General features: G+C 32.9%; 1 protein-coding gene and 1 non-coding gene across 2 annotated transcripts; both read left to right on the top strand.

The window, feature by feature from the left end:
- Window positions 1–1,791: 1,791 nt before the first annotated feature.
- LOC104211642 (beta-amyrin 28-monooxygenase-like) lies at window positions 1,792–6,012 on the top strand. Its single transcript, XM_009760728.2, has 3 exons — window positions 1,792–2,812; window positions 4,199–4,386; window positions 5,695–6,012. The coding sequence occupies exons 1-3, from the start codon at window positions 1,858–1,860 to the stop codon at window positions 5,992–5,994; spliced, it is 1,443 nt and encodes a 480-aa protein (XP_009759030.1). The 5' UTR covers window positions 1,792–1,857; the 3' UTR covers window positions 5,995–6,012.
- A 1,313-nt stretch (window positions 6,013–7,325) lies between these two features.
- Window positions 7,326–7,397, top strand: TRNAE-UUC (transfer RNA glutamic acid (anticodon UUC)). The gene has a single exon. It is a non-coding gene; the product is annotated as a tRNA-Glu (tRNA).
- Window positions 7,398–12,821: the final 5,424 nt, after the last annotated feature.

Here is a 12,821-nt window from a genome sequence, read left to right on the forward strand (position 1 = left end):
AACAGTGCAACAGCTTTAACAACTGTATGAAGTTGACTTGTACTGTGACTGTATGAACTGATAGCCATCTATTCCCTCTACTGTTCCTTTGATTGATATCGTTGGAACGTGTGCCAGATATGTGACTTGTTGTTCCTAGCACTTTGAGGTTTTGTATCACTGGTTCTCATATGAAGTTTGTTAAATCATCAAAACACAAAGGCATATAACTTATCACAAAGCTATGACAACTTTTCACTCTCTTGTTTCAGTTCAAAACAATTGGTCTTTTATTTCAGTACTACAGGTGAATTTGTTATAAATTTCAAATATAGCTAAGAAATGTAATTTTTTGAAAGTATAGCTACGAATGATAAATAGAGTGTGTATGTTTGTTGTGTAACTTAATTTTTCCTTGGTAAAAATGGTGCGGCCGGGCACTTTTTAATCTGCTTCTTAATGTTCATCCATCGATTGAAATGCTGTTAAAAAATAGGTGATATGAAATAAAAAATTTAACAAATAATAAATTTATTTAATTTCACATGGTATATAAACAAACTTGACCATTTTCCTTTAAATAAAGAAGGCAGAGTGAAAAAGAATTGACTAACATTGACGCCACTTTAAACATCACGTAGTTAACAATCCAATTAAATCCTTCTCTCGAGTCTCAAACAGTGCTTAATTAACTTTATTTGCACATTATTTGTAACACTCTCTATGATAAAATTTAAACCTAACTTTTGGAACTCGTCAGTAATGAGTACTGTAATAAGTAATTTTTTTTGTCTATTCTAAATGTGGCTAATGGAAACAGGCCGGCCATAGGATAAAATACAGCAATGCTTTCCACTAGTTTATAAATATTATAAACACCTCTTTTTTATTTTTTATTTTAACTATTTGGTATCGTAATTACTAGTAGGCTAATTCAGTTTTGCACCAGTATAGGGTCCATTTAAGAGGATAGTGTTCCTTACCAGCTACTAGGAAAAATTATATTTTCGTGACTAAAACCTCTAATCAAGAACGAGGGAATCATATATATCTCACCACATCGAATGTATTTTCCCCCCATTTCTTACACTTTAGTTAAATTCCTCTTTTAGATTGAATAATAAACAAATCTAAGTTAACAAAATATGAAACAAGATGTTATGGTACCGATGAGGTTCTATAAAACTAGCACATGCAACATGAAAAAAAATATACAACGTCCCGAAACTATAAACTGATAGCTCTATTTATCAAACTTCATTCTTAAATAAAATATAAAAACGAAAAAGGTAGGGAGATTTTGGCAACCTCCACAGCTATAAATATTTTCCCTTTTGTTTTTCGAAAAAAGAAAAAGTGGCTTCCTAAAAAAAATCACTCAAAGTATCTATGAATTAAATTGATTGAACAAAATAAAAGTTGAATATTATTTTATTGAAATTTGATTATGATTGCAATAACATTTTTTACATCTTGTTTTGGTAAACTATGAATTAATAGTAATAAATGATTATCCTAATTTATAAGATGATCAACTAGCAAGGATCTTATTATGTAAAGGACGGTATACACCTAATTAAATAATTCCATCTTTCTTAAAATGTTTTGCATAAGGTAAAAAGAAAAAGAAGAAGACCTCTAGATTCCATTGAGACTTCTATGTGGAATTTCCTTTTTGTAACTGTTGTCAACAACCAGCATAATTGACCTTCCATATTTACATTATTAATTCCTACTATATTTAGTTCCCACCAATATATATATATGTATCCAATTCATTACCAAAACTCATCCCATTCCAAATTCTCCAAACTTACAATATTTATGTGTTAAATTTTCTTATTTCCTTAACCAAGTCATTTGAACACAAAACTAAACATGGAGGTCTTCTATCTCTATCTCCTTTGCCTTTTCACTCTCTTTACGTCGCTCGCCCTTCATTTCATCTTTTACAAGCGAAACTCCGGCAGCTTGACCGGAACCCTACCTCCGGGCAAAACCGGATGGCCGTTCATCGGAGAGAGCTTCGAGTTTCTCTCAACGGGTTGGAAAGGCCATCCTGAAAAATTCGTATTTGATAGAATGACCAAGTATTCGTCTAGTGTCTTTAAAACTCATCTTTTAGGTGAAAAAGCAGCAGTCTTTTGTGGTCCGACGTGCAATAAATTCTTGTTTTCTAATGAAAATAAACTTGTACAAGCTTGGTGGCCAGATTCTGTAAACAAAGTATTCCCATCTTCAACTCAAACTTCATCAAAAGAAGAAGCAATTAAAATGAGAAAAATGCTTCCAAATTTCTTCAAGCCAGAGGCATTACAACGTTATGTTGGTATCATGGATCATATCGCGCAACGCCATTTTGCTTCAAGTTGGGAAAATAAGAACCAAATCGAAGTTTTTCCACTAGCAAAACGTTACACATTTTGGCTAGCCTGTCGATTATTTGTAAGTGTGGAAGATCCTAACCATGTCGCGAAATTTGCTGATCCTTTTAATGTTTTGGCTTCCGGATTGATTTCTATCCCTATAGATTTGCCAGGAACGCCATTTAATCGCGCGATTAAGGCATCGAATCTTATTAGGAAGGAGCTTTTGTTAATTATTAAGCAAAGGAAAGTTGATTTGGCTGAAGGGAAAGCATCACCAACACAAGATATATTGTCACATATGCTATTGACAAGTGATGAAAATGGGAAATATATGCATGAATTGGATATTGCTGATAAGATTTTAGGATTATTGATTGGTGGACATGATACTGCTAGTTCTGCTTGTACATTTATTCTTAAGTATCTTGCTGAACTTCCTGAGATCTATGAAGGAGTTTACAAAGGTAACACTTTATTCTTTTTGTCCACTATATTATGTCTTCTTTTTCTTTCAAACATTTCATGGATTTAACTTATATGCACTACGATATAAAAGAATTTACAAAATTAGTGTAATTTAACATATTATAGCATACTGAAGTCTTATTTTTCAAGTTACTAATTCTACTTATTATGAGCAGTTATTGTAATTTTATTTGGTGTATAGTGTATAGAAGGATAAGTTCTTATTTCATAATCTTAATGATATTACTATCAAATTCTTCATAAGAGGAAGTTCATAGAATTTAATTCGAAGGAGATAAGTAACCGGAATATTGTATCATGAACAAATTCAAATTAGTTAGTGCAACCCACTAGAGTCTGCCCGGGAATTTTAATAGCTCAATTGATTGGCTACCTAAACTTTCGCCTTTTAGGCGAGAGAGTTTGATTTAACAACTTGTAATTCCCTCTTCCATTTCCCCTTCTTCCCCCCCCCCCCAATGTATAGTAACAAAAAAATTAGGAAAAAAAACATAGTCTGCCCCACAGTCAAATCAGAACTGTTAATGATTAATTTTCTAAAAGCAAAATACAATGCACCTGCAAAATTTTGCGAGGAAAACGAATGTTCACGACGAATTTTCTCCCCATCTTGTAGTTACACTTATTTTAAACATGGAACATGGTAAATTTAGTAATCAGGTTTTTAATGATATGTTACACTAAATCTTTAGCCACACATTATGGTATGATGGAATAGTAAATATTTATCTATCCTTAATTAGAGATCTCGGGTTCGAGTCGATGTGTCTCGAGAATTCATCTTTAATAGGGAGTGCCAGGATTAGTCAGGATAGTAAATTCCAAAAATCAGACGGTTAAACAAAAAGGATTTTTAGCCAAACTTTTAAGTTTTGTATCAACCACGAGTCGAGATCAACGCATCCCTTTTTTGTCTTTATCTTTTGTTTATATTAGTAGATTATAAATTAAAACCAGATTATAATACCTGATCATGCCTAATGATAGTTATTGTTTGTATTTTTATTCTTTAGGCATCATCAGGTATTATAATCTGGTTTTATTTTTCTATTCTAATTAATTAATTACCGTAATCGTTATCTATACAAAAGATAGATTTTGTCCCGTTTTTCTTTGGTTTTTCTCCTAAGCTTTTCTCATGTCTTTAGCAAATGAACATCTTATGAACAATTGGAAGAAATTGATTGTTAATTGGCCGGTAAAACTTTGATTAGGTCTTTGAAGTGAAAGTAATTAAAAAAGGTAAACTTTCTAATTAGCAGAATACACTTCTTTTTTTATTTTCTCTTTGTCAACTTCTTGTTATTATAAATTGAATTTATTTTTGTCATTTACAAATGATTAATTGTTGTGATAATTAACAGAACAAATGGAAATTGCAATGTCAAAATCACCTGGTGAGTTATTGAACTGGGATGATATTCAGAAAATGAAGTATTCTTGGAATGTAGCATGTGAAGTTTTAAGACTTGCCTCACCCCTCCAAGGTGCTTTTAGAGAAGCTATTAATGATTTCATCTTCAATGGTTTCTACATTCCTAAAGGATGGAAGGTAATTTTTTTATACTAATAATATCTGATTTTCTTGAACATTTTTTGTATTAAATGGATTTAACTTGAACATAGGGTAAAAATTGCACGGGGCTCCCTATTTGGTCGCCCCCATTTAACATATACCTATTTTTTAAAAACTTTTAACTTGTACCTACTTCTTAAATAACTTCAACCTTCTTTCTCCTCCTCGTTCTCCTCCTTTGTTTTCTTCTTCAAGTTACAAAACAAATTGGTATTTATCTCCAGAAGTACAACTGCCGAACTGTTCAATTAAAAAAAATTGACCTTATAACTAAAGCAACATTGCTTTTGGAGACCAATTTATTTTGTAACTTGAAGAAGAAAACAAAGGAGGAGAAGGAGGAGGGGAAAGAGGGCTGAAATTATTTAAAAAGTGGGTACAAGTTAAAACTTTTTAAAAAAATGGGTATAGGTTAAATGGGGGCGACCAAATAGGGCGCCCCGTGCAATTTTTACCACAAAAAATGGGTATAGATGCAAATGCCCCGAACATAGGGGTGGCAATTTGAGCCCAAACTCATTTAACCCGTTCAATCCGTCCAAGGTTAGGCCGGCCATTGACCTACCCATTTGTTGAGCTCAGCCTATCTCAGCTCATCTAAAGTTGGGCTTTTTTTTGCTCAAATTGATAAAAGAAAAATATTATGATCTAAAGCTATATATGATCATAATAAAAGAAAAATGTCTTATTTGATACTTACACAATTCATAAAAAATTAATACACATTAATTAAAGTTTTGTAAGAGTTTGGCGAGTTGGACTATGACACAAATTTTAGCACATCTTAATCCAGCTCATCTCAACTCAAATTACTATTTGGGCGGGTATTCAGTCAGCCGTTTTGATCCGCCCAAAATCAGTTCAACCTGCCAATTTGACACCCCTATCAGTGCGTGTGTTTTAACATATTATGGCAAGAAACATATCTTATTTTCAGCTGGCCAGTCACATTTTTTGGATGCACTACAAAAAAAAAAAAAAAAAAAAAGAAAACTAAGAAATTCGTCACTAATTGTCGTTAAATAGTTCGTAGCCAATAGGATTTTTCTATAATCCATCGTAAATCCGTCATTAAATAAGTTTAGCGGCAAAAATATGTTGTTTAGTAACAAAATTCTTCCAACGCTAATTCATTTTTTTTTTTGGTAGTGATACAGCTACCTGATATCGTATATTTTGACTTGATAATGCATAATTTTTTCTAAAGTACTAATGCATAAAAGTTAAACTCTTATTAAATTCTGAAAGTTAATTGAGAATTTATTTTTCTTTCAATATATGCAGCTATATTGGAGTGCAAACTCAACACACAAAAACCCTGAATATTTCCCAGAGCCACAAAAATTTGATCCTTCAAGATTTGAAGGTTCAGGACCAGCTCCTTACACATTTGTGCCATTTGGAGGAGGGCCAAGAATGTGTCCAGGAAAAGAATATGCAAGACTTGAAATACTTGTTTTTATGCACCATTTAGTGAAAAGGTTTAAGTGGGAAAAAGTTATACCTAATGAGAAAATTGTTGTTGATCCAATGCCTATTCCTGCTAAAGGACTTCCTGTTAGACTTTATCCTCACAAAGCTTAGCCAACTATGTTAATTTCAGGCTTTGTTTAATGATGTTTTTTGAGTCTTTGTTTATTGATATTTTTTAAGTTAAATATCCCAAGTAGTTTTTGGGAAAGGTGTATAAAACAGACAAAAATTATATGGTTATTTCAATGTAATATTTTATTGCCTGCTTTTTATGGATTTGATGGGTTAAGTTTAAGGGGTGTACAAAGGAAACTAACAAACCGCACCAACCCGATAATTCGAGTCAAACCGAGAAAAAAAAACCTGACTATGATTTGATTTGATTTGGTTTGGTATTGGAAAAAAATCCGACCATAATTGGTTTGGTTTGGTTTTAACTAAAGAAAGTCAAACCGAAACCAAAACAACCCAACATTACATATATAGAAATTTTAGATATATTTAATATATAAATATATTTATTGCGATGTAATTTATAAATATTTCTTAAAAAAATTTATAATTTTATCTTTTAAGGAATTATTTCAAGGTTGGACTTAGAACTTTTGAATGTTCCAATAAGTTTTATAGCCATTAACATTAGTAAACTAAATAATGCTAACAAAAGCCTAAACCAAAATCAAATCAATACTAATGCTAACAAAAGACATTCAATTCAATACTATGAACGAGAATTTATTGAATATCTATATTTTGTTTTGCAATAATTTAGATAAAAATGCATAACCTATTTGTATTTTTTTCTTTAGCGTTTAGTCATGTAATTAATACTCCCTTATTAGTCTACTTATTTTATCATGACTTAGTACTTTTAGATTATGTTTATTTTTATTGTGGCTTTTTTAATTAGCAATATTTACATTACATAATTTTATTGTCTTTATTGTTGAATACTTTAGGATAATGCCACGACACATCTCATATTTTGTGTTATTTTCTTGAAAAATACTTTATATAGTTGTATCTTACTAGGATTAAAGAAATATTTTGAGCACAATTTATATGTTTTGTTCTACGAAGATTTTGCCGTAAAATAACCTCCGAATAACCCGAAAACCCGAGAAAATATGAGAAAATTCGAAAGTGAAAACGAATTTTATTGGTTTGGTTTGGTCTTTAAATTTAATAATCCGACATAATTAGTTTGGTTTAATAATTGTAAATCCGAACCAACCCGACATATGTACGCCCCTAGTTAATTTTATGAAAAAGCTAAGGTTAGCCTGTCAAGATGAATGCGGTTTTCTAAATAATGATGGTTTGTGTTTATGATTTTCCCCTAATTGCTCCTTTATCCACTTAAACACTTGCTCTAGGTTAGTGGTTCGAGCTTAAAACCTTTAACTGAATAAATATTTTCCTTGGGCTTCTCGTATAATATATCCGTTATCGTCCAGCGGTTAGGATATCTGGCTTTCACCCAGGAGACCCGGGTTCGATTCCCGGTAACGGAATTCAATACCTTTTTTCCAGCTTTTTCGATTTCTTTAAGTACTTTTCTATCACCCAAAGAAAAAGAAATTCAATATGGCGAAGGAAGAATTACTTTTCTTACTACTTTCTTTTACATTAATAATGCACTGATATGTAAAGTATGATAATAGACTTTTTGCTCATTAATGGACAAGAGAAATGGAAAAGTGTTTTTATCTTGTTATTGCTCTGTAAATTTTATATGTAGTATTACTTTAATAGAGTACATAATACGTGCTTGCACACAAATTTCAAGTGAATTAATGTTAGGGATTTTTTTTTTTTTTTTTTTTTTTTTTTTGAGAAAGGGAAATTGGCGGGGAGCAGTGGCGGATGCACATGGGCACTTGTGGGTGCTTAAGCATTCATTAACTTTGACCATATTTAGTAAATTTACATAGGCAATTGTACAACTATTTAGATAAATATTGAGTGAGCACCCACAAGTAAATTCATTTTTCCTCTTTTTTTGAAGTCTTTATCGGCTAGAACCCATAACTTTAAAATCCTGAATCTGCCACTGACAGGAAAGATTATAACGTGGGAAATCGAACCCTCACCAATAAGGTGAAAATTCTGTTGCCAACCAAAATACTAAGATTCTCCTCGTGGATTATCCTAGGAGTACAAAAGATATCCTCTTTTGCTTTTTTGCTTTTTCTTTTTAATGGTGAAAGAAAATGAATATAATCCTGATCTAAGTGAGTAAAGCTAATACTATACGACTTATCTAAGCAGAAAGAAAAACATACAAGATATAATAAAATAAAACTAAAGAAATTTAAGGAAAAACACTACTCCCTCCGGTTCAAAATAAGTAATTTTTTTGCCTTTTTTTTGGTCCAAAATAAGTAATTATTTCAGATTTTAAGAATGAATTAATTATTTTTTTCCTATATTGTCCTTGGAGTAAATAGTGTTGGAGTATATGTTATGAGTGTTTATGTGAGATAGTAAAGGTTAATATGGTCAATTTCATTACTCATTAATGTTAAAAGGTGAATTTCTTAACCTGTGTAAAAATATCCAAAAAATCACTAGGAGGGAGTAACAAAAAAGCAGGGTTTTTTAATAGGACTGACACAATTTCCAAAAAGATTTCCGCTGCCGGGATTTGAACCTGGATTCCGATAGTCATGATTGGAATTGCCAGTGCTACAGCGGAATTTGTTAGTTAAATTCTACCAAGAAACCATAATATACTGCTTTTCTTTTCATTCTGTTACTCATGTTAGCTATAATAGTATTACAAAAATTGTAAACGTTAATTTAAGCAGGTTAAAACTAGTAAATTAGATAATTATTGACTTGATATTTGCACGGTTGTTAATGATATCACACCTCCCTTTTCCCGGGATAGAGAGTTTTTCTAATTAAAGTGACAATAACTGAAACGAGATTATTTATATTCAAATTCAGAGTCGCCACTTGGGATAATTTATAGTGTCCCAAGTTACCGATTTAAAATCCCGAATCGAGAAAAGTTTTGACTCTGTCTTACAGTCCGCAAAACAGAAAAATCCGGGTAAGGAATTATGTAACCCGAGAGAAGGTGTTAGGCATTCCTGGGTTCCGTGGTTTTAGCACGGTCGCTCAACTATTATTATTTGGCCTAAATATCTGATTAATAATATGTTTTATTCCTATTGTGCATTTGTAGCTTTTTAACTGCTTTTAATTATTTCTGGAGTTATTGTCACACCTCCTTTTTTTACTATCCCTTTCCGGGAAGGGAGTATAAGGGAGTTTTTTCCAACTTAAAGTGACAATCGAAACGGGATTTATTTGTTTAAGAATCAGAGTCGCCACTTGGGATAATTTATGGTGTCCCGAGTCACCGGTTTAAAATCCCGAATCGAGGAAAGATTGACTCTGTATTACAGTCCGCGAACACAGAAATCCGGGTAAGGAATTCTGTTAACCTGAGAGAAGGTGTTAGGCATTCCCGAGTTTCGTGGTTCTAGCACGGTCGCTCAACTGTTATTCTTGACCTATTATCTGATTTTAATACGTGTTTTCGCCTATGGTATATTTTAACTTATTAACTGCTTTTAATCATTTTTAAGAAAGATTCAACGTTATTTAAAACACGTCTTTGGATCACGCCACATGAATACACCCGCGATCCACAATATATTTTATTTAACGTTGTTAGGATTTGGATTTGGGTCACATGAAATGCACACCCGAATTTAGGGAGGTGAATTATTAAAATAATGCGCCTAAAGCAACTACGCGTTCATAATTAGTGAAGATGGGCTAGCTTATAAATTTTATTACCATGGGCCATAGTACTTAAAATATCCAATCCAAAGATTCCTAAAGGCCCGATTTTCTAATTTTAAAGTCAGAAAACTCCATGGCCCGTTCTTCCTTAACATCAAAATTGTTTCATGGCACGTAAAGGTTCGTATGGCCCAATTCCCTTATACATTACTGCCTTTTGCACCTTGAGTTACTCTAACATGGATTTTTCCTTCTTTAAATTGTATTAAGCAAATAATGACAGTGAGAGATTCATGTCTTGATAATTCATGGAACTAACTTTCCTATAAAACTACACCGCTAAATATAACTAAATTATTTTAAGAAAACTAGCCAAGAGAAGGAAAACTATTATTGTTTATGGATTAAAAAGAAACAAACAAGTTCTTGCCAGAACTTTAAACCAACAAAAGATGACAAACTAATGAACAAAAATAAAGAAAAACCTGCTCGAACAGTAATGAAATATAGCCATAATTCTCATAACTTTTCACGTTGTGAACTGCTGAGCTCCGACTTCCAAATTATAAAGCATTTGCACATTTGATACTTATCTTCTCGATTTTGAAGAAAGCAATCTTTATAACACAATACAAAATGTTGAAGCAAAGAGCAAATTTGGCACTAAATATTTGACGCTTAGATTTAGAATTTATATAATAACCAAATTATAAAAATATCCACTTCCAAATTCTGTAGAAATTGCAGTAAAACGAACATGAGACAACACCAAACCAAACATAAGACACTCAAGTATGATTAAGCTAACTGCAAATGAAATACACGAAGCAAGAGGAAAATATTTACAAGAAAACTAACCCAAAATGATTCTGAAATTGATTAAATAGGAATTCCAGTCATGAAACAGAAGATTAGAACAACAAACTCGACTGAATGATGAACCTCGAACCGCAAACCTCAAGTCGACGCCGACAAACTCGAAAATGAAAATCGCAACCTCGACCTTTTGGAGTGTGCTCGACGAACTATTTTGGGTGATGTTGTGCAGCTGTATTTGTTGCGATTTCCAGTTGGTTTGAGCAGATTTTAGCTCATGTTTTATGGCTGGTTTGGAGCAGCTTCAATGGTGGGTTTGAGCTGAAGTAGATGGGGGTCATTTCAGCTGATTATCTATGGCTTTTTGGAGCTCTTTTGGGGTGTTTTCATGGAGAAGAAGAATCGTGGGGGGAAGTCTATTTCGGCTGGTTTCAGCTCTTAGCTTCTAGGCCTTTAAAGGCAATGAAGAAGAAGAAGTGTGGGGAAGGGGGCTCTTGGTGAATTGTGGCTGCTGTCAGCTTTTCTCAGGCGCCTTTTCTTTTTCTCCCCCTTTTAGGCGTTCCCCCTATCCCCTCTTTATTGTAGAGTCTAGGTCTAATGTGTATTTGTGTGTATTTTGCCAATTAGTCCCTAGGTCTTTTTTCTGTTAAGTTCTTAGGGTCTTTTTATTTATTTTTTTGCTCCAAAGAAGAGTCTAGAAGGGTCCCTAGGATTAGCTTAATGGGTATTGGATATTGAGCTTAAAGAATGGGCTAGAAACTTGGGCCTTTATGACTAGCTATGTTTAAACTTAGCTTAATTAACTATAAGTATTATCAAAATTATTAATTAGCTCTACTTAAGTAAAAATAATTATTAAAATAAGACTGACCATTGAAACAAAACTATTTTTTTGGTATTTTTTCAAGATTAAAAATGAATACAAAACATTAATGAGCCTATTTTTTTGTAATTTTTGTTTTCTTGTAATAAAATAAAAGTAAAAGAGTAAAAATGAGTTGAAATAACTATATTAGGCCTAAATTAAATATTTACGTACTAAAATATGAAAAATCTTGGGGAGGGTAAAAAATCACATGTCTACAGTTATTTTTGGAACAAGTTACGATTGTTGTACACTTGTCTATTTTTGTACATGTTGCAAATCGTGTCACGGGAACCGTACCCACAATCTACAACACATGTATTTTATTATTGTTTGGAGTTGTAGTCGGGTCACATGAAATGCACACCCGAATTTGGAAATTATGTATCATGACTATGCCACGGGAACCGTACCCATAGCCACGATGATTTATTTAACGCGCCTAAAGCAAACTACGAATGTTCATGGTTCTCTTCCTTAATACTAGTTTAAGATCTTTGCCAGAAACCAAGAATCGAACTCAGGGCATATTGGATTCGTTTGAATGTTAGGGATCACTAAATCTCTATTGCCAAATCTCATTGATTCTAAGGCCATATGTTTGAACCTAATCCAGCTATTGACTTCAAGAAGAAACTGGGAAATGGCATTTGTTTTTTTAATGACTTGCTGAACAATTGGAAATAAAATAACAGGACTAGCAAATGTTGGTCCATGTGAATTCCATTGGGTTGTACTCCAGGGTCCATGTCCTGAAATACCCAGACTCATATGCACAATCCTATTTGGGCCGTTTATAAGTCTGACCCAATTCACCTCTCATGCACAGCTTAATACTGATTCCGAAAATACAGCATGTGGGGACTTGAATACAACTTTGATAATGGAACCAAATTAATAAAATTAACAAATGATATGTGATGACCCAAAGGGTCATCACCTGTTTTAATTGAATTATGTGCTTCTGAGGCCTTGAAAACCTCATTTAGTGTCGCCTCGATTTGTGTGTACAGTCCGGGCGCGTAGCCGAAAGCTTAAATATGAAATTCTATGAAAATGATGAAATTTGAGTTTAAAATGAATAAATTTGACTTCGGTCAACATTTTGGGTAAATGGACCCAGACCCATTATTTGACAGTCCTAGAGGGTCCGTAGAAAAATATGGGACTTGGGCGTATGCCCGAAATCGAATTCCGAGGTCCCAAGCCCGAGAAATGAATTTTTAAGTAAAATTGTTTTCTGAAAATGCTTAAGGAATTTTGAAATGAAATCTGATTAGAAAGCGATGGTATCGGGCCTGTATTTTAGTTCCGACACCTGGTAGGTCTTATATATGGTTTAAGTCTTTTCTGTAAAATTTGGTTGAAAATGGAGTCCGTTTAACGTGATTCAGACCTAAATTGCTAAAGTTGATGTTTTACGAAGTTTGAGAAAAATCCTTTGATTTTGAGGTTTGATTTATTGTTTTTGAGATTATTTTGGCGATTTGATCGCACG

Source organism: Nicotiana sylvestris, chromosome 6, assembly GCF_000393655.2.
Source record: "Nicotiana sylvestris chromosome 6, ASM39365v2, whole genome shotgun sequence".
NCBI lineage: Eukaryota > Viridiplantae > Streptophyta > Magnoliopsida > Solanales > Solanaceae > Nicotiana > Nicotiana sylvestris.